The 20,724-nt window shown below is 47.9% G+C and overlaps 7 protein-coding genes across 7 annotated transcripts; 3 read left to right on the top strand and 4 right to left on the bottom strand.

Moving 5' to 3' along the window:
• Nucleotides 1-278: 278 nt before the first annotated feature.
• On the top strand, nt 279-720 carry LOC122490303 (histone H2B type 1-C/E/F/G/I). Its single transcript, XM_043592914.1, has one exon. The coding sequence runs from the start codon at nt 294-296 to the stop codon at nt 672-674; it is 381 nt and encodes a 126-aa protein (XP_043448849.1). The 5' UTR covers nt 279-293; the 3' UTR covers nt 675-720.
• A 5,606-nt stretch (nt 721-6,326) lies between these two features.
• Nucleotides 6,327-7,142, bottom strand: LOC122490318 (histone H4). Its single transcript, XM_043592931.1, has one exon. It carries the CDS (start codon nt 6,700-6,702, stop codon nt 6,391-6,393), a length of 312 nt encoding a protein of 103 aa, XP_043448866.1. The 5' UTR covers nt 6,703-7,142; the 3' UTR covers nt 6,327-6,390.
• Nucleotides 7,143-12,629: 5,487 nt separating this feature from the next.
• LOC122490283 (histone H1.4-like) lies at nt 12,630-13,322 on the top strand. Its single transcript, XM_043592893.1, has one exon. The coding sequence runs from the start codon at nt 12,645-12,647 to the stop codon at nt 13,227-13,229; it is 585 nt and encodes a 194-aa protein (XP_043448828.1). The 5' UTR covers nt 12,630-12,644; the 3' UTR covers nt 13,230-13,322.
• LOC122490255 (histone H3.1-like) lies at nt 13,294-14,372 on the bottom strand. Its single transcript, XM_043592852.1, has 2 exons — nt 14,352-14,372; nt 13,294-13,824 (listed from the first exon to the last, which is right to left on the bottom strand). The coding sequence occupies exons 1-2, from the start codon at nt 14,370-14,372 to the stop codon at nt 13,414-13,416; spliced, it is 432 nt and encodes a 143-aa protein (XP_043448787.1). The 3' UTR covers nt 13,294-13,413.
• Nucleotides 14,373-15,215: 843 nt separating this feature from the next.
• On the bottom strand, nt 15,216-15,691 carry LOC122490291 (histone H2A type 1-E). The gene has a single exon (XM_043592901.1). It carries the CDS (start codon nt 15,674-15,676, stop codon nt 15,284-15,286), a length of 393 nt encoding a protein of 130 aa, XP_043448836.1. The 5' UTR covers nt 15,677-15,691; the 3' UTR covers nt 15,216-15,283.
• Nucleotides 15,692-15,983: 292 nt separating this feature from the next.
• On the top strand, nt 15,984-16,394 carry LOC122490308 (histone H2B type 1-K-like). The gene has a single exon (XM_043592919.1). It carries the CDS (start codon nt 15,999-16,001, stop codon nt 16,377-16,379), a length of 381 nt encoding a protein of 126 aa, XP_043448854.1. The 5' UTR covers nt 15,984-15,998; the 3' UTR covers nt 16,380-16,394.
• A 2,653-nt stretch (nt 16,395-19,047) lies between these two features.
• On the bottom strand, nt 19,048-20,531 carry LOC122490307 (histone H2B type 1-C/E/F/G/I). Its single transcript, XM_043592917.1, has one exon. It carries the CDS (start codon nt 20,510-20,512, stop codon nt 20,132-20,134), a length of 381 nt encoding a protein of 126 aa, XP_043448852.1. The 5' UTR covers nt 20,513-20,531; the 3' UTR covers nt 19,048-20,131.
• Between the last annotated feature and the right edge of the window lie 193 nt (nt 20,532-20,724).

The following is a 20,724-nucleotide window of genomic DNA, read 5'->3' as shown; positions in this document are numbered from 1 at the left end:
CAGGCCTTCTAATATCCAAAATTAATCAACAAATTAATCTATATTGCTACACACTAATCATAATTTGTTCTAAAATGGTTTAACGGGACTAAAGCAGCCAGGAAGAACAGGGGGAAATTTCTCTCCGGATATGACCAATAGGAGAATACAGCTCGAACCAATCAGGCCACACGACGAACCCACCAATCAGAAGTCTCAAAATGAATCCTACATTTGCATAAAGCTGCCTACAAATAAGCAGGATCCTGGCGCCAACCTCAGTTTTTCTCCTTTCGGAAGACGACAAATTTGAAATGCCTGAACCAGCGAAGTCGGCCCCGGCCCCGAAGAAGGGCTCCAAGAAGGCGGTGACCAAGGCGCAGAAGAAGGACGGCAAGAAGCGCAAGCGCAGCCGCAAGGAGAGCTACTCGGTGTACGTGTACAAGGTGCTGAAGCAGGTGCACCCCGACACCGGCATCTCGTCCAAGGCCATGGGCATCATGAACTCGTTCGTCAACGACATCTTCGAGCGCATCGCGGGCGAGGCGTCGCGCCTGGCGCATTACAACAAGCGCTCGACCATCACGTCCCGGGAGATCCAGACGGCCGTGCGCCTGCTGCTGCCCGGCGAGCTGGCCAAGCACGCCGTGTCCGAGGGCACCAAGGCCGTCACCAAGTACACCAGCTCCAAGTGAGTGCTGGGAGGCACGATCCAACCCAAAGGCTCTTTTCAGAGCCACACATTTTCACCACCAGAGCTGTGCGCTGACACGCGCTGGGGTCTTTCTGGGCATTGTTAGGTTACCGGGGACACCCGCGGGAGAACCCGCTACGGGTTCTTTGGTGGGAGATTCTGCCTTTGGCTCGGATCGCCGAGGGCTGTACAGACGGCGCCAGCAGCATAACCGCCCGTGGGCAGAACGGCTAGCGCTCACTTTACGGATCCTTGCAGGTTCTGGCCCCTTTCCTAAGGCTTGCACACGCGCGGAGGCTGCTGGCCGCTTCTCGAAGCTGACCCCGGTCGCCACATGGGAAGTGTCACTCCATGGGCGTAAGCAGCCACAAGGACATTTGAAAAGCCCGCCGTGTAAGGGCGGGACTTCCTCTCCCGGTGCCGCGGAGACTGCGGCCCGCCTTCTTTGTGGGCATCTGATCCTCTCACTGCCCTTCCCCACCCGTTTGCCCAGGACTCCAGGATCCTGCTTAGGCGTGTGTCTTGGGTCTTCAAAACGTGTTCACCGGCTGCCGCTCTCCGGTGAGGACACAACGGTTTTTAGCAAAAGTCTTTGATCTTGCTTTACCTCCTAAGCTGCTCTCAAAAAGGTGCTTGTCGTTACGTTTGGCTTTTAGGGTGTAACGGGACAATATATTCCTCTCCCGCTCCCCTCCCGGACTCCCAAGTGACTTCCAAAAACAATTCTGGATATTCAAGCGCTACAGTCGCCTCACAAGTGCAGCCCCCAGAATACGAAAGCTGGCTCAGCTGCCCCGAGTCCGTCCTTTTCCATCACTTGGCAGAATTCATCCACCTGTCCTGTCATCAGCTCTGGCCCCCAGCTCAGTTGAGCAAAAGGGCGATCCTGAGAACTCGGGGACCCAGGGAAGTCAGAGGGTGGAGAGCAGGAAACGTGGACTCAGGACATGCGTTTTACCATCCTGATGCTGGACACCAGGGTCTGGAAGGCGAGAGGTTGTGATCACGTGACGCCAAAGAACCTAAACCTGAAAAATTAAAAGCAGAATTTGTCTCCTTCCCTCTTTTCTACAGACCCTGCGACGTAGAGGCTTCCTTGTGAAAGTCAGATGAGAAAGTTTGGGTTCGTGGCACCTTCCCTGTAAATGGAAATACCAAGTACACCCAAGAATCCCTAACTCTGTCCTCCAGAAACTGCACTCGAAAATCACTAACTCTGTCCTCCAAAAACTCCTAGCCAGCCTTCCTAGCCAGTCTACCTGGTATCCCTTTATTCTCTCAAAAAGGCAAAATAAGTATGCAACACCCCCCCCCCCAAAAAAAACAAGTATTTGTTTTCACATTGCCAAATGTACAACTGCATTTCAACTTTTTGTGATCACCTTGATTTCAGTTTGAGGTAATACTAAAACTCCTCTGTCCGTAGCGAGTCTCCTTTTCATTCCAGGGAAGTAGTTTTGTGAGAAAGCATACGTGACCATGTATCATCCCTCTCGGTGCCTTTCAATGATCCGCGTGCTGGCTGCACGATATCAGACATCAAGGCCCGTAGACAGCCACTCACTGAACGCTCAAACCAAGCCTCAATGGATGATTTCCCCCCCGTTTTTTTGTTGCTTTGCTTTTTGTTTTGTTTTGTTTCTTGCTTTTTCACACTTTTTGGGATGCCCCCTGACCTCTCCAGCCTCCAGGCCTTTGCAAATGTTCTCTTCCTGAAATGTCCCTGATTCCACTTTTCTCCCCAAAACACACAGTTTTGTAATCAATAACTCTCCCTTCGGCTCGCTCAAAACGTTGTTGAGGAAGCTTCTGAACTGCCCTGTTAAAGACTCTCACAGCTGCAAAGATCTGGCCCTATTCTCAGCCCCAAATTCCTCATTACTGACTGGCTGGGACCCTCAGGACTAGTGTGGTGGAATCAGGGCCTGCTCCCTGAGACCAGCAATAAAGGATCCCTTCTCTACAGCGCAGGCAAGGAGGGAGGGGGGACCTGAACAAACCCGAGGCTGGATTAGGAGGAGGGGAAGTGGCACTGACTGCCTCATACAGACGCCTTCTAGGCAGAAACAAGGAACATCCATTTGTCGCATTGGCATTCAAGTGCCAAGCACTGAATTATGTACCCAAGATACAGAGCAGCGCTGCTAACCTTGAGTGTGCTTCAAAGTCACCTGGAGGCTTGTTAGAGGACAGAGTGCTGGCCCCACTCCCAGAGCTTCTGTCGTCTCCTTAGCTCTGAGGGATATCTGGGAACTTGGCTTTCGAGCAAGTTCCCACAGATATAAATACTGCTTCTAGCTGCTCTGCTCTGAGCACATCTGATACATGGAGAACAAGCTGACCAAAGCCCCTTCCTGTGTGGAGGTTTCTGGTGGTTAAGATGAGGTTATGCTAGATGAGGACAGAAAAATCAGAAAGCAGTTGAAGGGATTTCTTTCTGCATTTTGTCAAATGGTGATCGATTTCCTCTGTGTGGGGCGTTAAGCGACAGCAGTAGGCATGACAGACGAGAGACTGCTCTGTGGGGCTGAGATCCTAGTGGGAGAGGAGAGAGAATCAACACACTGATTCCTCAATTCGATCATTCCAAATAGGAGTTCTCACTGCTATGAAACTATGGGAAATAAACCAGGTGCTGTGATACTGACCAGGTGACGGAACCAAGGAACCAGGGGATACGACTCAACTCGCAGGCCAAGAGACTGTTGCTACAACAAAGCTCTAAGGCAGGGAGAAGTCGCTGCTCAAAAATACAAGTTCTGTGTGCTGGGAGAGTAGTAAACAAATATGAGGTGTTCGGGGAAGACACTGAGGGTTAAAGGGGGGCCTGAACATGTTGGACCTTAAGCGCCAGGAAGGCACCCACACTTTTATTGTGTCGTGAGAATCTATTAGAATTTTAAAGCACGCAGGCTGCTGTGTGGGAAATGGGATTTATGGGATTCAAGGTAGAAAGAAGCAGAAAACAGAATTGAAAAAAGATCTGGGTTTCATAGGTGAAGAAACATGTTGGTGACATTTATTGAGCACTTTCCATGTGTTTTAGAAACCGTAACAGTTTCTTTACAAAGGTTAACTCATTTCGTGCTCTCAACTTCCACGGATTATCTAGACACAACTATGCTCTCCTTCTAATCGGCTGGGGACGAGCAAGGTGTGGGGCTGGGGTTGGAAGCAGAATGTGTGCCCCCAGCCTGTATGCTTATCCACCACTTGCAATGCTGCTGAAATTCTTGCATAATGACCAAGAATTCTAGGAGAGGATGAGGTTTCAGAGACCGGGACATGGCAATGTTTCAATCCCCTAAAGCATTCCACAGAAGGTAGCAAGTAGTTGTACATGTGAATCTGGGAACCAGAGCAAAGTGGGGACCGAACATAGAAATTGTGACAAGAGTTTGGAAATAGAAATGTTGTTGTTGGCATGCAACGGAATTGGAATTTTCCCACGGGTAAAGAAGAAAGGAAAGAAAAGAAGATGGCCAGAGATCCTAAATGGTGAGGACAAAAACCAGGAGATTAGAGTCACAGAAGTCAGGAAAGTAGTGTTTCAGGAAGGAGGACGTGTGTGACCAGCCTGGTGTGATGTCTACTGAAATGACAACATGGGAGACCTTTGCATACGGTAAATGGAACCCACTGGGAATTCGAGTTACAGGGAATAACAGGCAACCCAGACATTTGGGGCAGCTTCAGGACTCAGGATTCTTGCCTTGACTCTGGGACCCACGTGTCCCTACTTTGTTTCCTCTCTCTTAGGCCATCATGTGATTGACGCTGGCATCTCCCTAGCTGCATCTAATAGATTGCCTTTTCTACAAACAAGGAAAAGGGACAGAACAGAAAGAACAGAAATAGACATGAGTGCTCAGGGTGTGTTAGGAGAACGTCTTTCAAGAGGTTTTTTTTTTATATATTGTTTAAATAATATCAAAAACACAGAGTCAGGTCTCCAGTTCCTTTTTTTATTTAAGGGATAATGGGAACTTGTAAACTTAATATATGAATTGCTCAAGGACGTAGACGACTGCATTCTTACGCCTTGTTAATATATTTTTCAAGACTGGCGATGGAAGTTCCAAGGGCCTTAACTAGGAAGATTCATGGACTTCTTCCTGAACCGGGCTGCAAATCCATGTCTCATTGTTTTCATTTACTCCCAAATCGTGTGTGATTCAGTCAGTTTGGACTTCAGGCCTCTGAAAATCATAATTTCTCAGATGGGGCTAGCTTGCATTTCCAAACTCACTTCTCAAGAATAGATACGCCTACGGCCCGCAGTGAATAAATTGGGATATTATCGTTCAATATGTGCTCTCTGTATTAGGTCTGCCCTTTCCTCTCTTCAGTTCTGCATCTCCAGATCCCAGATCCTGAAGTCCTAGACTCCAGGTTGTTGACAAGGATCCAGGGAGCCCTGGGGTTTCCCTGAATGAGCCTCGGAGGGGACGTGACTCCCATGAAATGTCTATGCCCACATGCATATTTTCTAACAGATTCTCAAAGGACTTATTCATCCACTTATTGTAAAGATCAACTCTGCTAAAGAGGACAGCACTTTCAAATATTCAGATTACAGCTGCCTAAAGTATTTGGACAGTCCATGCATTTCTAACATGAGCTCTTACCCTGCGCCCTGTCCAGAATGGAACACGGCGCAACACACAGGAACACAGGAAACAGACCCATTTGGAATCAGCTTTCCTTAAAGCGCTGTCAGGTGGACAGAGGGACTGTCCACACTGCTTCATAAACTGAGAAAACAAATCCGTGTTTGGTGTGTAAAGTGAAGGGCTGTAACCGAGACTCCATAAATTAGCTTAAGGACAATTATTCATGTCACAGGACACATCTGTTGTGATTAACTCAGCTGCTGCTGATCAATCCAGGACTCTCCCTCGAGTCGTTGCTGTGCTATCCCCCAGGCCTGAGGTCTTGTGAGGACAAACAAGATCCACACCTTATCTGGAGGCAAGAGGGGAGGTTTTAAAGCCCACACCTGGGAATGAGTTCCGCTGACTTCCTGACTCTTCCACGTGCTCACCTGTAGCCAGAAAGGCCAGCACCTGTGGCCTGGGGTTAGAAAGCTAGTAGTCCAGCTATGCCTTTATCATGAACAGCCTTCAGAGGATAAAGACCAGAGTACATTGCAAACATCCCCAAGACTCTTCAAAAAAACAAATACACCAGGACATCAGAAGATAGAGTGAAATGCTGGCGGTTAGTACAAGGTTTCCAGCAGCTTAAAAACAGGATACAGATAACCCACCGCAGGACAGCGTTCCTCTCAACAGCAGACAGGCTGAGAAGGCGGGGTTTCAATCACGAAGACCCTGGTTTAAAAAACAACTCACAGGATTGTGAGGGGGGGACGTTGGAACGGTCATCTGTAACGGAGACTAAGTGGAGAACAGGGAATGGTGTCTGAAGACTGAGATGAGCCCAGACTTGGTAGAACAAACCTGAACATGGACAGCTGCCAAGAAGATGCCTTTGAAACCGGGGGAAAAAACGGGTCCTGGAGGAAAACGGCCTAGAGAAAGCACGCAGGCGATCTCTCCACACTACCTTTCACGGATTGAACCTCACAGCCTGAAATAGATTTAAATAAACAGCAGAACCAAAAAGCATACCAACTCTTTCTGTGACTAAATAGTTGGCCCTGAAAAGGGCCTTTGGGTGAGAATCATATGCTTTTGATAGCGTGAAGGAAATACTTAGCCCCCGAAGCCATAGAGAGTGCGGCCCTGGCGCTTGAGCGCGTACACCACGTCCATGGCCGTGACCGTCTTGCGCTTGGCGTGCTCCGTGTAGGTGACGGCGTCCCGGATCACGTTCTCCAGGAACACCTTGAGCACCCCGCGGGTCTCCTCGTAGATGAGCCCGGAGATGCGCTTCACGCCGCCGCGCCGGGCCAGCCGCCGGATGGCGGGCTTCGTGATGCCCTGGATGTTGTCGCGCAGCACCTTGCGGTGGCGCTTGGCGCCCCCCTTGCCCAGACCCTTCCCGCCTTTGCCGCGACCAGACATCGTCACCACACCACCGCAACGCTACGGAAACACCACTCCCGTCGGCGTCAAGCAGCCCTTTTATAGCAAAGTGCCGGACCTGTTTGAAAACCCCGAGAGCAGGGGCGGTAACCACACTCTGGGCCCGCCCATCGCTCGTGTCTCCTTTGCTGCGAGCGGCGCCGACCGGGCGGGGCCCCTGAGGCCGAGTCTGGCCCGGAGGGGCTTCCGGGAACCCTCCCGGCTCCGCGCAGCCTTGCAGCCGGCACTCCGGGCGACGCTTCCTACACCTTCCACACAGAAGCCTCACGCTTGCCCCTCACGTCTCCCAGACCAGCCCGGAAATGCTCACCGAATCCTCGCCGTCGTCCCCGAGACGCTTGAGGTCAGCTTTGACGCTAAGCATGTCTTTATTGCCAAGTGTCTTCTGGTCTTCTCGATCGATGGATGTCTGCGTCCCTCACCGAGCCTCGCTGAATGCAAGTGTCGAGAACCCTGTGCTGCCTGCCGGGAGTCTCCAGTTTATGATCGGATGTATGGTCCCTTAGGGACAGCTTCTGGCTGCCACTGTCCCTGCATCACAGCCCAGTCCTCCCCCCAGTCGCACACGCGGAGCCAAGCTCTGGAGACAGCCTGCTGCCACGCTCTCCCTATGACCTGGGCGGTGTCTGCTCGGCTTGTTCTTTGCGAGTACGTAAGAAAGTCCAAGCTCTAGAGCAGTGAAGCTTCCAGGAGATTCTGCATGGAAAGTGTTGGAGGCTGCACGCAAGCACTCACTCGACATTATTATATGTTGTTGTGAATGCTCTCCGCTCCTCTCCTCAGTAGTCACCCCTCTAAAGTGGGTGCAGCTCCTAAACGAAGAGCGCACCCTGGTTTGCTACAACGTTCTTTTGACAACTCCTTCAAATAATAAAACACTTACACATTTGACCTGCCATTAATCTCTTTGAGAAGTTCCCGTTGACTTTGTGTAGATGTGGCCTCTCCTCCAGGCTCTGTGAGGTGCACCTGCTTCATCGAAGCTTGTTTTCTGACTTCCTGGTGCACGGGAACAAAATCCAGAGCGGGGCTCTTAGCCTCGGCTACAATGGCAGGCTTCAGGACTTCTAGGAACTGGCAGAGAACAACAGTTCCGTCTTTATTTGCGCTATTGACCAACGGAACCCTGGCATTGTCTCCACTGAGGCACACAGGCAGCAAACAGTGTGACCGGCAGGACCCGCGATGTATTCTTCTCACTGGCAGGTGCAGCCGTCAGTATTGCCAATGTCTTTCAAGCATATCACCCGTTCTACACTGTGGTAATTGTTGGTCACGAGGGCAACCTTGGGACTTTTAATGTATTAGTAAAGAAACACATATGTGAACACTTCAACAATTTTGGGTTTTGATAAGTTTGATTCTGGAATTTTAATGTAATTCTTTTCCTTTATAAATTCTCTGTACATCATTTAAGAATTCATCGTACATATATAAGCTTCATGGGATATCCAAAGAAGTCCATGACACGAAATGATCACTGAGCCTTCTTTGGGCTCTTCAGAGCCTTGAAGGACTCTGGGTTTGGAAAATATGCAGACAGGAGCACTGGGAAATGCCGTGAGCATTGGAAAGAAAACCATAGGTTAGTAACAGTAGTCAGACGTTGTGTAAAGGTACATGGCAATGGTTTCTCCACCCATCCACAACAAAGAAGTTATTTCCTCACCCTCTTTTCTTTACAGAGCTTATCTTGGAGAAAAAATAGTGCGTCTGTGTTTTCACGTTTCCCTTAGGAACATAGAGAACTTTTTCTATGGATTAAGCCCCGTCTCCTGTTTTTTCAGTGGAGAGATATTTCCTAGGTTGAGGAGCTATAGTCTGTATATAATATATTATTATCCAAGTCATCTCTAGGTGTGTAAACATGTCCCTCTGGAATTAGCTTCCCGGTCTGTCACAAGAAACACAGGACGTTGTCACCCCTGACTATCCAGAGATAAGAGGAGACATCGTTTCATTTGCTTTGCTATATAAGACATGTGATATTTTTTTCTCCTAATTGTAGTCACCACTGTGCTGAGTTATATGAAAGGAAATCTGTTAATACTCAGCATTATGTGTTCCTCTCCGTCCTCTATATTGCTAAGAAGGGTCATTTTGTTGACACTATTCTTTCACTTCTCCAACATGTGAAGGGGACCAAAACGCAATAAGTTTCATATTCCTTTATCATATCCGGTAGGATATGGTTGCTGAAACATGCATCCTTTTGTATACATTGATGTAAGGATCAAAACTCTCTGAGGAGAAATGTAGTTGGCCCACTCTGAGCCTACTGGTGAACATTGGAGCCATCTATTTATTTCCCAGTTGCTTGGACCTTCAATGGACTAAAAGTCCCCAAACAAATCAGGTGTGGCTCACTTAATAAAGAATGGGGGGTTAATAAATAGAATTTACAGAGATGACAGGTGGAAGGCTATCTTTTGATTGGAAACTACGTAGATGAGATACGTTATGTAGAGAGTATAGACAGAGGGTATCTGGTATACGGAGGTACAAAGGCAAATAACCAGCAGGCACCCAGAAATACAAGTTTGACATTTAGGCAAGAGGACAGACCTGAGGGAGAGACTTCGAAGTTACCCATAGAAAGGTAATTCATGAACCCATGAAGGGGAATGGAGCAGTACCTTGGAGACTCCCTCCATTTAGGTGGCCAAGAGACAGCCCTTCCTTTGTTGGTAAGGCACCTCCATTATTTCCCGGATCTGGGTTGTAATTCTGGCTCTTGTCTAGACTGACCACCGTCACAGCCTTCTTACGACATGGCCTCTCTGTAATTCATACTCCTCCTTGCTGTCTATGAATATTCCTCAAGTGAGTTTCAAATTCAACCATAAGAATCAAAACCTCTTAAGAGGATTAGGAATACATAAGTAAGTACACAAAGTAAAAATGATTTATGTTGAGCTGATTGCCCATCTCATCTCACCCATCTGAGTTGTGTTAATATTTAGTCTTTAGTAACATTTCTTACGTTTTTCACATTTCAGTTGAATGTGCTACAGGAAGTAATCAGTCATTTCTGGATTTTGAAGGGATCGAAAAGGAGTGTGAACCCCTCACCTTTTGAGCTTTGCTCTGTGTGTTCCCAGCATTTCTTACTTTCAACATCCTAGCAAAACACAAGACGGGTACATGCTTCAAAATAAACGTGTTAAAGAGAAAGAATTTGAAGAGTGATGAAAATAAAAATTAAATGCCTTTCCACCATAAACATATTTCCTATTCAACATTAATAATACAAACCTATCTCCTTCATAACTAAGAAATGTACTAGTGAATATAAAACACGCTTTTATAAAAATTGCCCTGGTCTCAAATGAACTGTGCGTGGAAGTGTAAGAATGCACGTGTGTGTATGAGTGTGTGTGTGAGATGCATGTGTATATTCTTTTTTTTCCCAAATAAGCCTCAATTTTAATAAGTTCCTCTACATACACATTTGCTACTGAAAATTGAACTACCACAAAAAACTTTTATTACAACTCTAATTTTTGAAACCCAGAAAATCTAGCCTATGCACTCTGCCATGACTATAATTATTCTCTCTAGCCAAACCACCCAATAGTCTCTCTATATTCCTCCTGCGCAAGTCACTTGGCTTCCAATTTGATGTTACGGGTTTGGTTTTTTTTTTATGTTTTTATGGTTGAGAGAGAGCATGAGTGGGGGAAGAGTAGAGAGAAACACACACACACACAGAATCTGAAGCAGGCTCCAGCCTCCCAGCTGCCAGCACAGAGCCCTACTCTGCAGAGCAATAGTCGGACGCTTCACCCAACTGAGCCACCCAGGAGCCCCATGGTAGGTTCACAGATCTTCATGACTTCTGGCTTCTCAAACACACAGGCACTACTCAAAACCTACTAGGACTTCCTTGGGTCATATCAAAAAGTGGAACTAAAGTATATTGAACTCACTCAAATGCAAACTACAGGATTCCTCACAAAATATTGGTACCAAGGTAGAAAAGACAACACAGAGCTAATATCACAGATTATCAAAATATCATAGTTTGTCTGTGACAGAGCAGCTCTCCCAAGCTGCTGCATACTGATTCTAAAATTACCAGCAAGAAAAACACCATATAAGGTTTATGTTTACATAGACTCGATGTCATAATTATTCTCTGTGCTGGTATCCTCAGGAGGTCTAGGATACAGGTAATAATGACATCTACATCTAGATCTTTCTACTCTGGATTCATCCGTGGAACGCTGGTTGAACTAGCGATGGTCTTTAATAAACGACATCAGGCTTTCCATCGTTTCTTTCTGAGCAGTTAACACAGTCCTTACTCCACCCCTCCTCCTGATGCTGAGTATTCGGGCCACAAGTCCCTATGGTTCCTTCTCCCTGTCCTGCTGTTGGGGTGGATATTCTGGTAGAGGGGAAGAAGTCTGATGCTAGGGTCGAGAGTCAATTTACTAAGGTTCTTTATTAATACTTCGAAGATGGTTTGACAGCTGAGCCTCCCCGGGAATTTTCTTCACTGGCCATCTGAGAAGGTTCCGGGCCACAGGATGGGTAAAGCTTCGTTGGCAAATCCATCGAAAGCCAAGTCTCAGACCGGAGCTCCCTCTAGACCTTTGGATTTCAGCAGAAAGTAATGAGCACAACTAGCTACAAAGTAGCCTGGAAAGAACGAGATAGCCGAGAAAGGGCGAGAAACACTGAGGCTCCAACAAACTATGGCGAGAGAAAGAACACGTGTATATTCTTTGATTCTGTTACTTTATTAGGTTGCCCAAGTTTATCTTCCCCAAGCATGGCAGATTTCTGTACCGAAAAGCTTATTAATATTTTAATTACCGATCGCCCCCAATAAAGTCAGGGTAAAGAAGACATTTTTTAAACCATAAGGGAGCCTCTTTTATAGCCCTCCTAGATATCCTCTGTTATCATCTGCGGGAAACATAGGCCAGACAACCAGGTCAGGACCACACATTGCTACATTTCCCATTTTCCTCAACAAATCGGGAATGCTTGAAACCCCCAAAGTAACTAACCCTCCAAATTGTCACTAGGAGCAATGATGAAGCCTTTTTGGACAAAGTAGTGACTGTCCTTGTCAGTACAAGCTCTTATTACGACCATCATTTACTATCACTCTTGCAGAGAAATGGGGAAAGAGCCTGTGCTAGTTCCCTTCCTATGAACCAGATTTTCCGGGTCAGTCTCAGTGAGAACTAAGCAGTTGTTGAACGTTCGAGAAGCCAAGAATGTAGACTGTTACTAGAGAGCAAGCTATTGACAGCAAAGACGGGAGGACTTCTATTTTATTTTTTTTTTAATTTTTTTTTTTCAACATTTATTTATTTTTGGGACAGAGAGAGACAGAGCATGAACGGGGGAGGGGCAGAGAGAGAGGGAGACACAGAATCGGAAACAGGTTCCAGGCTCTGAGCCATCAGCCCAGAGCCTGACGCGGGGCTCGAACTCACTGACCGCGAGATCGTGACCTGGCTGAAGTCGGACGCTTAACCGACTGCGCCACCCAGGCGCCCAGGACTTCTATTTTAAACGAAACTCGTGAAGTTGTCTCCCTGACCTGTGAATCTCTCAGAGTGTCAGGGGCTTTTGGAAAAGGCTGAGACTGACGTCGTAAAACCTGGAAGAAGAAAACAGGCAGATCTCAAAGCACGAGCTGTCCCGCGTCGCTATACAATAGAGTCGCTGTGATCCCTCCACGGGAAATTTTCATTTTTTTGCTTTCCTCAAGGGTAACAAACACAATTCCGGGACAGAGCTGAGACTAGGTTGCGGTCAAGTGGCAAGGCTGAGCTGGGAACCAATCAGCGCGCCGCGCCGAGCTTGTATATATACACACACACACTCCAGGGCTAGGCAGCTCAACTCCGAGACTTTATTATTATTATTGTTTTCTGTACCTTCCGCCAGCCGAGCCCAGAATGTCCGAGGCCGCGCCCGCCGCTCCGGCCCCCGCCGAGAAGACGCCCGTGAAGAAGAAGGCCCGCAAGTCCGCAGGTGCCGCCATGCGCAAGGCGTCCGGGCCGCCGGTGTCCGAGCTCATCACCAAGGCCGTGGCCGCCTCCAAGGAGCGCAGCGGCGTGTCCCTGGCCGCGCTCAAGAAGGCGCTGGCGGCCGCCGGCTACGACGTGGAGAAGAACAACAGCCGCATCAAGCTGGGCCTCAAGAGCCTGGTGAGCAAGGGCACCCTGGTGCAGACCAAGGGCACCGGCGCCTCGGGCTCGTTCAAGCTCAACAAGAAGGCGGCGTCCGGGGAGGCCAAGCCCAAAGCCAAGAAGGCGGGCGCGGCCAAGCCCAAGAAGGCTGCCGGGGCGGCCAAGAAACCCAAGAAGGCCACCGGGGCCGGCACCCCCAAGAAGAGCGCCAAGAAGACCCCGAAGAAGGCGAAGAAGCCCGCAGCGGCGGCGGCCAAGAAAGTGGCCAAGAGCCCCGCCAAGGTCAAGGCCCCGAAGCCCAAGGCGGCCAAGCCCAAGAAGGGGCCGGCAGGAACTCAGAAGTTTGGCTAACTGAGAATACCTAAAGGCTCTTTTCAGAGCCACACAATTAAGCTTATGCAAGGACTTGTAACACTTGGTTTCTCCAGGATCTTTCACAATTTAGGAGAACAAGAACAAAGCACTATCTCATAGAAAAGGTCACTGGCTCTGAAAAGAGCCTTTGGGCATTAAAGTTTTCACTGGCTGAAGGAACTTAGGCCCGCTCCCCGCGGATGCGGCGCGCCAGCTGGATGTCCTTGGGCATGATGGTGACGCGCTTGGCGTGGATGGCGCACAGGTTGGTGTCCTCGAAGAGCCCCACCAGGTAGGCCTCGCACGCCTCCTGCAGCGCCATCACGGCCGAGCTCTGGAAGCGCAGGTCGGTCTTGAAGTCCTGCGCGATCTCGCGCACCAGCCGCTGGAACGGCAGCTTGCGGATCAGCAGCTCGGTGGACTTCTGGTAGCGGCGGATCTCGCGCAGGGCCACCGTGCCGGGCCGGTAGCGGTGCGGCTTCTTGACGCCGCCGGTGGCCGGCGCGCTCTTGCGGGCCGCCTTGGTGGCCAGCTGCTTGCGCGGGGCCTTGCCGCCCGTCGACTTGCGCGCTGTCTGCTTCGTGCGAGCCGTCTAAAACTTCCCACAGCAGTTAGCTGCGGGAAAATGCAACCATACCATCCTCGGCTACTATATACCACGAGACTCCCCCTGTTTGGACAGGTATTTGTTTCCTATGGCTCCAAGTGAAGACATTGGTATTGACCTTCACTCCCCGATTCACATGACCTCTAGTACACTTAGACCCAAAATTAACATCTTCCATAAAAAAATAAAAATAACAGCTTCTTCCGATCCACCACTGCTGGTGTTTTCAACACTTTCCGGCCTCTACCTTATTTACAGTGATATATCACTTATCTACCTCGCCTGTTTCTTCACAAAGTTCTTTGGCTTTTGAAAGCAGAATCTAATACAAATTATTCCAAAGCTATCTATTGTTGGCTGAATAACAATTTAAGATATGACCTCTGAAACCGGCTTTCTTTCGATCGTTTTGAAAAGACACCCTATAGATGTTACTGGCCAAGTAGGTTTTTCTTTTAAGTTTGTTTAAGAGAGAGGTGGGGGGCAGAGAGAGAATCCCAAGCAGGCTCTACACAGATGGCCGAGAACCCCATGCCTGGCTCCAACTCGGGAACTGTGAGATCGTGACTTGAGTCCAGAGTCAGACGCTTAACCCACCGAGCCACGAAGTGCCGTGGCAAGGTAGTATTTTACCTTAATTCCACTTTAGGAAGACAAATTACACGTCTATTTCTTGATGTCTCTATTCAAACTCAGATTTTTAGGTATGTATTTATACAAGTCCTGAATGCACTGGCCATTAAGCCTGATTTGGTTTCATATTTAATGTTGTAAGGTTATAATCTTATTAACACGTACTTCCTTTACACAAACCGAAGTTTGTGTAAAATGGTGTTGAAAGATACCCAGAGTTGTAAGTGGTACAACATTACTGTGTGTTCTTAGTACCCATTGAAGGACAACGGGCTCTAGGGCATGTATTGTATTCCGATTGGCAACTGATTAGGCCCCAAGCTCATTAACGCTGGATCTGGTTTGTTTATAAAGTGTGAATTGCAGGTGATTCTCTCCATTAAAAGGCAAAGTGCTTTCAATAGCAGATATGAAAGGTCCAGTTCTCTCGTCCTGTAGGTCACTAACTAGATTTGGATCTCCATTTCCAACAAAGAGGAAACATCAACCTTCCCATTACCTGATGGTTTACAACGCTGGGGACTGCAGCACTGATCTGTTTAACCCTTGTGACACATCTCTACATCCGTCTTAGTTTACTAATGGGAACTATGTTTATGGTAACTCTGTAGTGAATGGCTTGTTCACCTTTGTGAGGAGTTGGGAGCACGTACCCCTATTCCTGGATTGACGAACTACCCTGAAGTGCATTTCCAATTAGCTACAATTAAGAAGGAAAATGTCAGCCCTTTTCATGAATACGGGGGTGGCTCTGAAAAGAGCCTTTGGTTAAAACTGTCCCCTCAATGACCTAAGGTGCTATTTTTCCAGCTTACTTGCCCTTGGCCTTGTGGTGGCTCTCGGTCTTCTTGGGCAGCAGCACGGCCTGGATGTTGGGCAGGACGCCGCCCTGCGCGATGGTGACGCGGCCCAGCAGCTTGTTGAGCTCCTCGTCGTTGCGGATGGCCAGCTGCAGGTGGCGCGGGATGATGCGCGTCTTCTTGTTGTCGCGGGCCGCGTTGCCCGCCAGCTCCAGGATCTCGGCCGTCAGGTACTCGAGCACGGCCGCCAGGTACACCGGCGCGCCGGCCCCCACCCGCTCCGCGTAGTTGCCCTTGCGGAGCAGGCGGTGCACGCGGCCCACCGGGAACTGCAGCCCGGCCCGCGACGAGCGCGTCTTGGCCTTGGCGCGAGCCTTGCCGCCCTGCTTGCCGCGTCCAGACATTTTAATACTCTCCAACCAGTTAGCTTGGTAAGGAAAAGTGAAACGGGGGCTCAGATCCTCTCAGCAAATGAGAAGCAATTATACTTGCAGGCCGAATTGTAAATGACGCGTTTTGATTGGCTAAAACTATCCAGAAGTTTGCAACCAATTACAAAGGACGCCTAACCCCACGCAATTTTCACGTAACTGCCTTACACTTTAGGACAATTTCTCCAATCAAAGTCTAACTCGTTTAACGCCTCATTCGCACAGGCGCCCTACGAATATTAGGAATGCTAGAACCAGGGCTTCTGTTATCTCAGAAGCAGAGTTTTTCATCGTCATGCCTGAACCAGCCAAGTCCGCCCCGGCCCCGAAGAAGGGCTCGAAGAAGGCGGTGACCAAGGCGCCGAAGAAGGACGGCAAGAAGCGCAAGCGCAGCCGCAAGGAGAGCTACTCGGTGTACGTGTACAAGGTGCTGAAGCAGGTGCACCCCGACACCGGCATCTCGTCCAAGGCCATGGGCATCATGAACTCGTTCGTCAACGACATCTTCGAGCGCATCGCGGGCGAGGCGTCGCGCCTGGCGCATTACAACAAGCGCTCGACCATCACGTCCCGGGAGATCCAGACGGCCGTGCGCCTGCTGCTGCCCGGGGAGCTGGCCAAGCACGCCGTGTCCGAGGGCACCAAGGCCGTCACCAAGTGCACCAGCGCCAAGTAATCCTGACAAAATGTCTTCGTATTGAACCCCAGGGTCTCTTTTAAGAGCCAGCCAGTTTTTCAGCGAGAGTTGTAATGGCTTTAATAGTTTATGTGACTGCTCAAGAGGTTTTGTTTTATTTTGCGGAAAATATCCGGCTTGCCTTGTGTGGCACCGACACCTTAAAGCACACATACATTGTCACTGGTAGAGAGAGAAAAATGTCCAACGTAGTCAACGGTGTCTTGTCTCCACCGCCCATTTTGACTAAAAGCCTGGCCAAAGTGGTGACAAGTAAGTTTCACTTAAGCTGCTGTGATGCGGTGTCCTTTACACATAGTTTCTGTGAAAAGCAAAGAGGGCTTAGATTTGGTAGGACTGCTTTGTTAGTGCTGTGTTGTGGTAAAAAGAAACTGGTTGCTTTCCACGTTCAGCATTGTACCCTTCTAGGAGTTTTATTTGCTTAAGGCAGTATAACTTGCAAATAATAGTGGGAACGGGCCTATGCACGAAAACTGAAAAATGAACATCAGTGACTCCAAGACGGGGTCACTTAATTGTACTGAGCATTCTCCCAAGGCTTGTTAAATGAAAGGTGATCGTTGGCAAAACGCCACAGTAATGATGCCGGCCGTCCAGGAAAGAAACAGCCTTTATACTGATATTTTGGTGTCTCTCCCTTAAAATTGTTATTTTCATCCAGGGTGGACTTTATGTCAGGTTTTTTCTGTCTTGACCAACAAAAGCTCTTTTTATATTTAAAAAAAAAAAATTCACAGGTCATTGGAGTTACACCGCTGCCCGGGTCCATGCAGATATATAAACTGGTAATGAAAATATGCATTTTTCTGCCTGTTGTTAGGAAACTACTTAAAGTTATAAACTGCCATGAATCCATGAATGGCATCCTACATGACTTAAATGCGAAGAATGTACGTACAAAAATTTTTTTTTAATTTTTTTTCCAACATTTATTTATTTTGGGGGGGAGAGAGAGAGACAGAGCATGAACGGGTGAGGGGCAGAGAGAGAGAGGGAGACACAGAATCGGAAACAGGCTCCAGGCTCCTAGCCATCAGCCCAGAGCCCGACGCGGGGCTCGAACTCGCGGACCGCGAGATCGTGACCTGGCTGAAGTCGGACGCTTAACCGACTGCGCCACCCAGGCGCCCCCAAAATATTTTTAGGAGTTTCACCCAGGTCGGAAAAAAGTAAAGCTATTCTGTATTCTTGTTTAATTTCTTTCATGAATAACAGACTTTCTACTCCCCACAGAACACAGATGCACACACACAATACAACATAACAAAGAATATGTAAGCCTTCAAACAATTAACAAAAGCAAGAAGGAGAGAAAAGTAAAAGAAAGAAAACTAAAACTGCAGGATTGGGCAGTTTATACCACCGTAGTCAATGATTGCTTTATGTAGTAGTCCCAGAAGGAAAGAAATATCTAAACAAAGTATATATGACTTTCCTGGGGTACAGAAGCGCCCTGAGAATGTGTACGACACTGTGCCTACGCGTTCTTCCCCCGCACAGAGCAGCAAATATATAGCGTTCTATCAAATTCTGAAAACACTATGACCTACTGCGCTAGGCAGAAAAATGCCATCCCAATTATATTTAATTTCTAATCTCTACGGATCTGTGAAGAGGTTAGGGTCCAAGACAGAGGGCAGTTAAAGTTCCAGATGGCATCAAGATTGCTAATCACCTGAATTTTAAAAAGGGAATTTATCCTGGATTATCCAAGTGACCCAATGAAATGCCATGGATGCTTAGAATGGGAAGAGGCAACCTGAGTACAGAACCAGAGAGATAGCAGGGGGCTGATGTGGCCGGAGACTTCTGGCTTTGAACACAGAGAAAAGGAATGGAAAGCCAAAGAAAGAAGATAACTTGGAGCAGCTATGAAAAGCAAGGAAACAGATTTGCTCTGAGAGACCCCAGAAAGGAATGCAGAATTCCTGACACCTTGACGTTCGTTGAGTGAGACCCATGCCCAAATGCTGATTTACGAAATTAGGAAATTATAAATTTCTACGGTTTGAAGCCACAACGTTTGTGATAATTTGTCAGACCACCAGTAGGAAATTAACACATCCACGCAGCTTAAGAATTATCGATTCCGGATTCAATGACATTCTCTAAAATTAGAGTAGATAAATATTTAAATTTAAATGTGTAGATGCACGGAAATTCTCCCTAAATATTGCAGACTCCCATAGTTTTGAAATGTCTCTAATTCTAACGGCGGCAACTTCCCATTCCTTCTTTGCTAGTGTTCAAAATGTCTGGATTTATCAGCAGTAACTCTTCTTCTTTGAGTAACACTTCCTCCACTCACTATAGTTGTATTATGTCTGATTATAATTCTTCTTCAAAAAGTTCGCATATGTTGCATGTAGAGGAGTGATGGAAAATTTTAATTCGTAACGTCCATGAAAGCCTTATGAATTGTAAAGCCCTCTCGAAGGCGAGTTTTTACCATAATTCTTGCATTTGTTTTCACAAAAGTGTCCATCGAATGGTTTATTTTAGTCATTTATTATGTAGTGACATGCTCATTTTATAAAGTAAGACACAGTGGGTGTGAGAACCAAAGTTGATTTACATGGCAGAACATGCCAACCAATGTCTTCTGACTCAAAGATGTCTAGAGAGAATTCAGACACTTCGCATCGAATACATTTCTCACCACTTTTATTAAGGACCTTAACATAGATTATCTCCTCTCTCCAGCACTAGGCTCCATATCTCATCTCCTTCCTTGGTGCCTTCTTTGTTCAGCCTTCCTTAAGTGTACGAGTTAGCCAAAAGAGAAAGCGTTGGTTGGCCTAGGAAAGGAAATCCCACATCCCTATGACTGTCAGCTGACCTCAAATTCAATTCACTTCTGTCTCCTGGAATAAATACTTTCCCTGCCTGGAAGAAATGACGCTGATAAACCTGAGACCGGCAATCCCTTGAAAGCAAGAAGCGTATCTTGTATGATTCCCAAAGTGCCAATGGAGAGAGGAAGTGCACTACCCAAATGCTTTCCAACGTAAAGGAGTAATGGCCCTTTAAATCAGTGGAGGCTGAGGGCCATGCATCATTCAGGAAAAGTTTTCAATTTTCTGGATTTTTACTAACAGAACTTAAAAGTTACACACGTCGCGGAATACTTAAAAGCCGAAACTAAGGTATTCCCAGAGACAAGTGAAGGAAACAGTAGCCACATAGAGGGCTTAAGGCACACAGGAAACAAGTTGTCAAAAATTGTAAGGTTGGGGAACAGGCAAGGTGGAATTCAGCGTGAGAACGAATGGGGGAGGGGGGGAGGGAAGAAGGGGGGCGTGGGACACAAGGGTGGAAATGATTCTGGGAGCCTAGAAGCCAGAGAGGGTGGACGGGGTGGTGGCATTGCTGTTGCCAGAGTAAGGCAACTGCTAGGGTTTCAGGAAAAGGGAACTTTCTTTTCACATCTCCCTCGCTGCCTCCAAAACCTTTAAGACCCAACTGCAAATCACATATATGCAAATTTCCAGGCCCCGTATCGTGTTGGGTAGGAAAAGTGTAGAGAAATTCTGAAGTAAAGGACATGCTTTACCAAGCACGGAGGAACAGGTCATGTTTCTACTTTCAAGAGTATCTAAGAAAACGCAGTGACAAAACTGGGAGGATGTGCTATTAGAGAAATCCTTAACGTGACAACTCTTTAGATGAGAATTGAAGTGGCTCTGAAAAGAGCCTTTGGGGTTGGTTAACAAGAAGCTTACTTGGCGAGTCTACTTGGAGCTGGTGTACTTGGTGACGGCCTTGGTGCCCTCGGACACGGCGTGCTTGGCCAGCTCGCCGGGCAGCAGCAGGCGCACGGCCGTCTGGATCTCCCGGGACGTGATGGTCGAGCGCTTGTTGTAATGCGCCAGGCGCGACGCCTCGCCCGCGATGCGCTCGAAGATGTCGTTGACGAACGAGTTCATGATGCCCATGGCCTTGGACGAGATGCCGGTGTCGGGGTGCACCTGCTTCAGCACCTTGTACACGTACACCGAGTAGCTCTCCTTGCGGCTGCGCTTGCGCTTCTTGCCGTCCTTCTTCTGCGCCTTGGTCACCGCCTTCTTCGAGCCCTTCTTCGGGGCCGGGGCGGACTTGGCTGGTTCAGGCATCTCAACTACTAACAACTCAACAGACTGACTAAAAAAAACAAACCCTAAAATGTCTGTCTCCAAGCGGAGTCTCCTCTTTTATAGGGCATCTATGCAAATAAGGTATGCAGAAATACCCCGATCTGATTTGATAACGTCTTGGGTGACGTGAATATGTAAACTTGATTGTGTCATATCTTCCTTCTTATTGGTTGGATAGCGAACGGTGATCT

The sequence above is a fragment of the Prionailurus bengalensis genome, chromosome B2 (genome assembly GCF_016509475.1).
Source record: "Prionailurus bengalensis isolate Pbe53 chromosome B2, Fcat_Pben_1.1_paternal_pri, whole genome shotgun sequence".
In the NCBI taxonomy this organism is placed as follows: Eukaryota; Metazoa; Chordata; class Mammalia; order Carnivora; family Felidae; genus Prionailurus; species Prionailurus bengalensis.
Note: the sequence above shows the minus strand (reverse complement) of the source record. Positions and strands in the feature narration are given on the sequence as shown.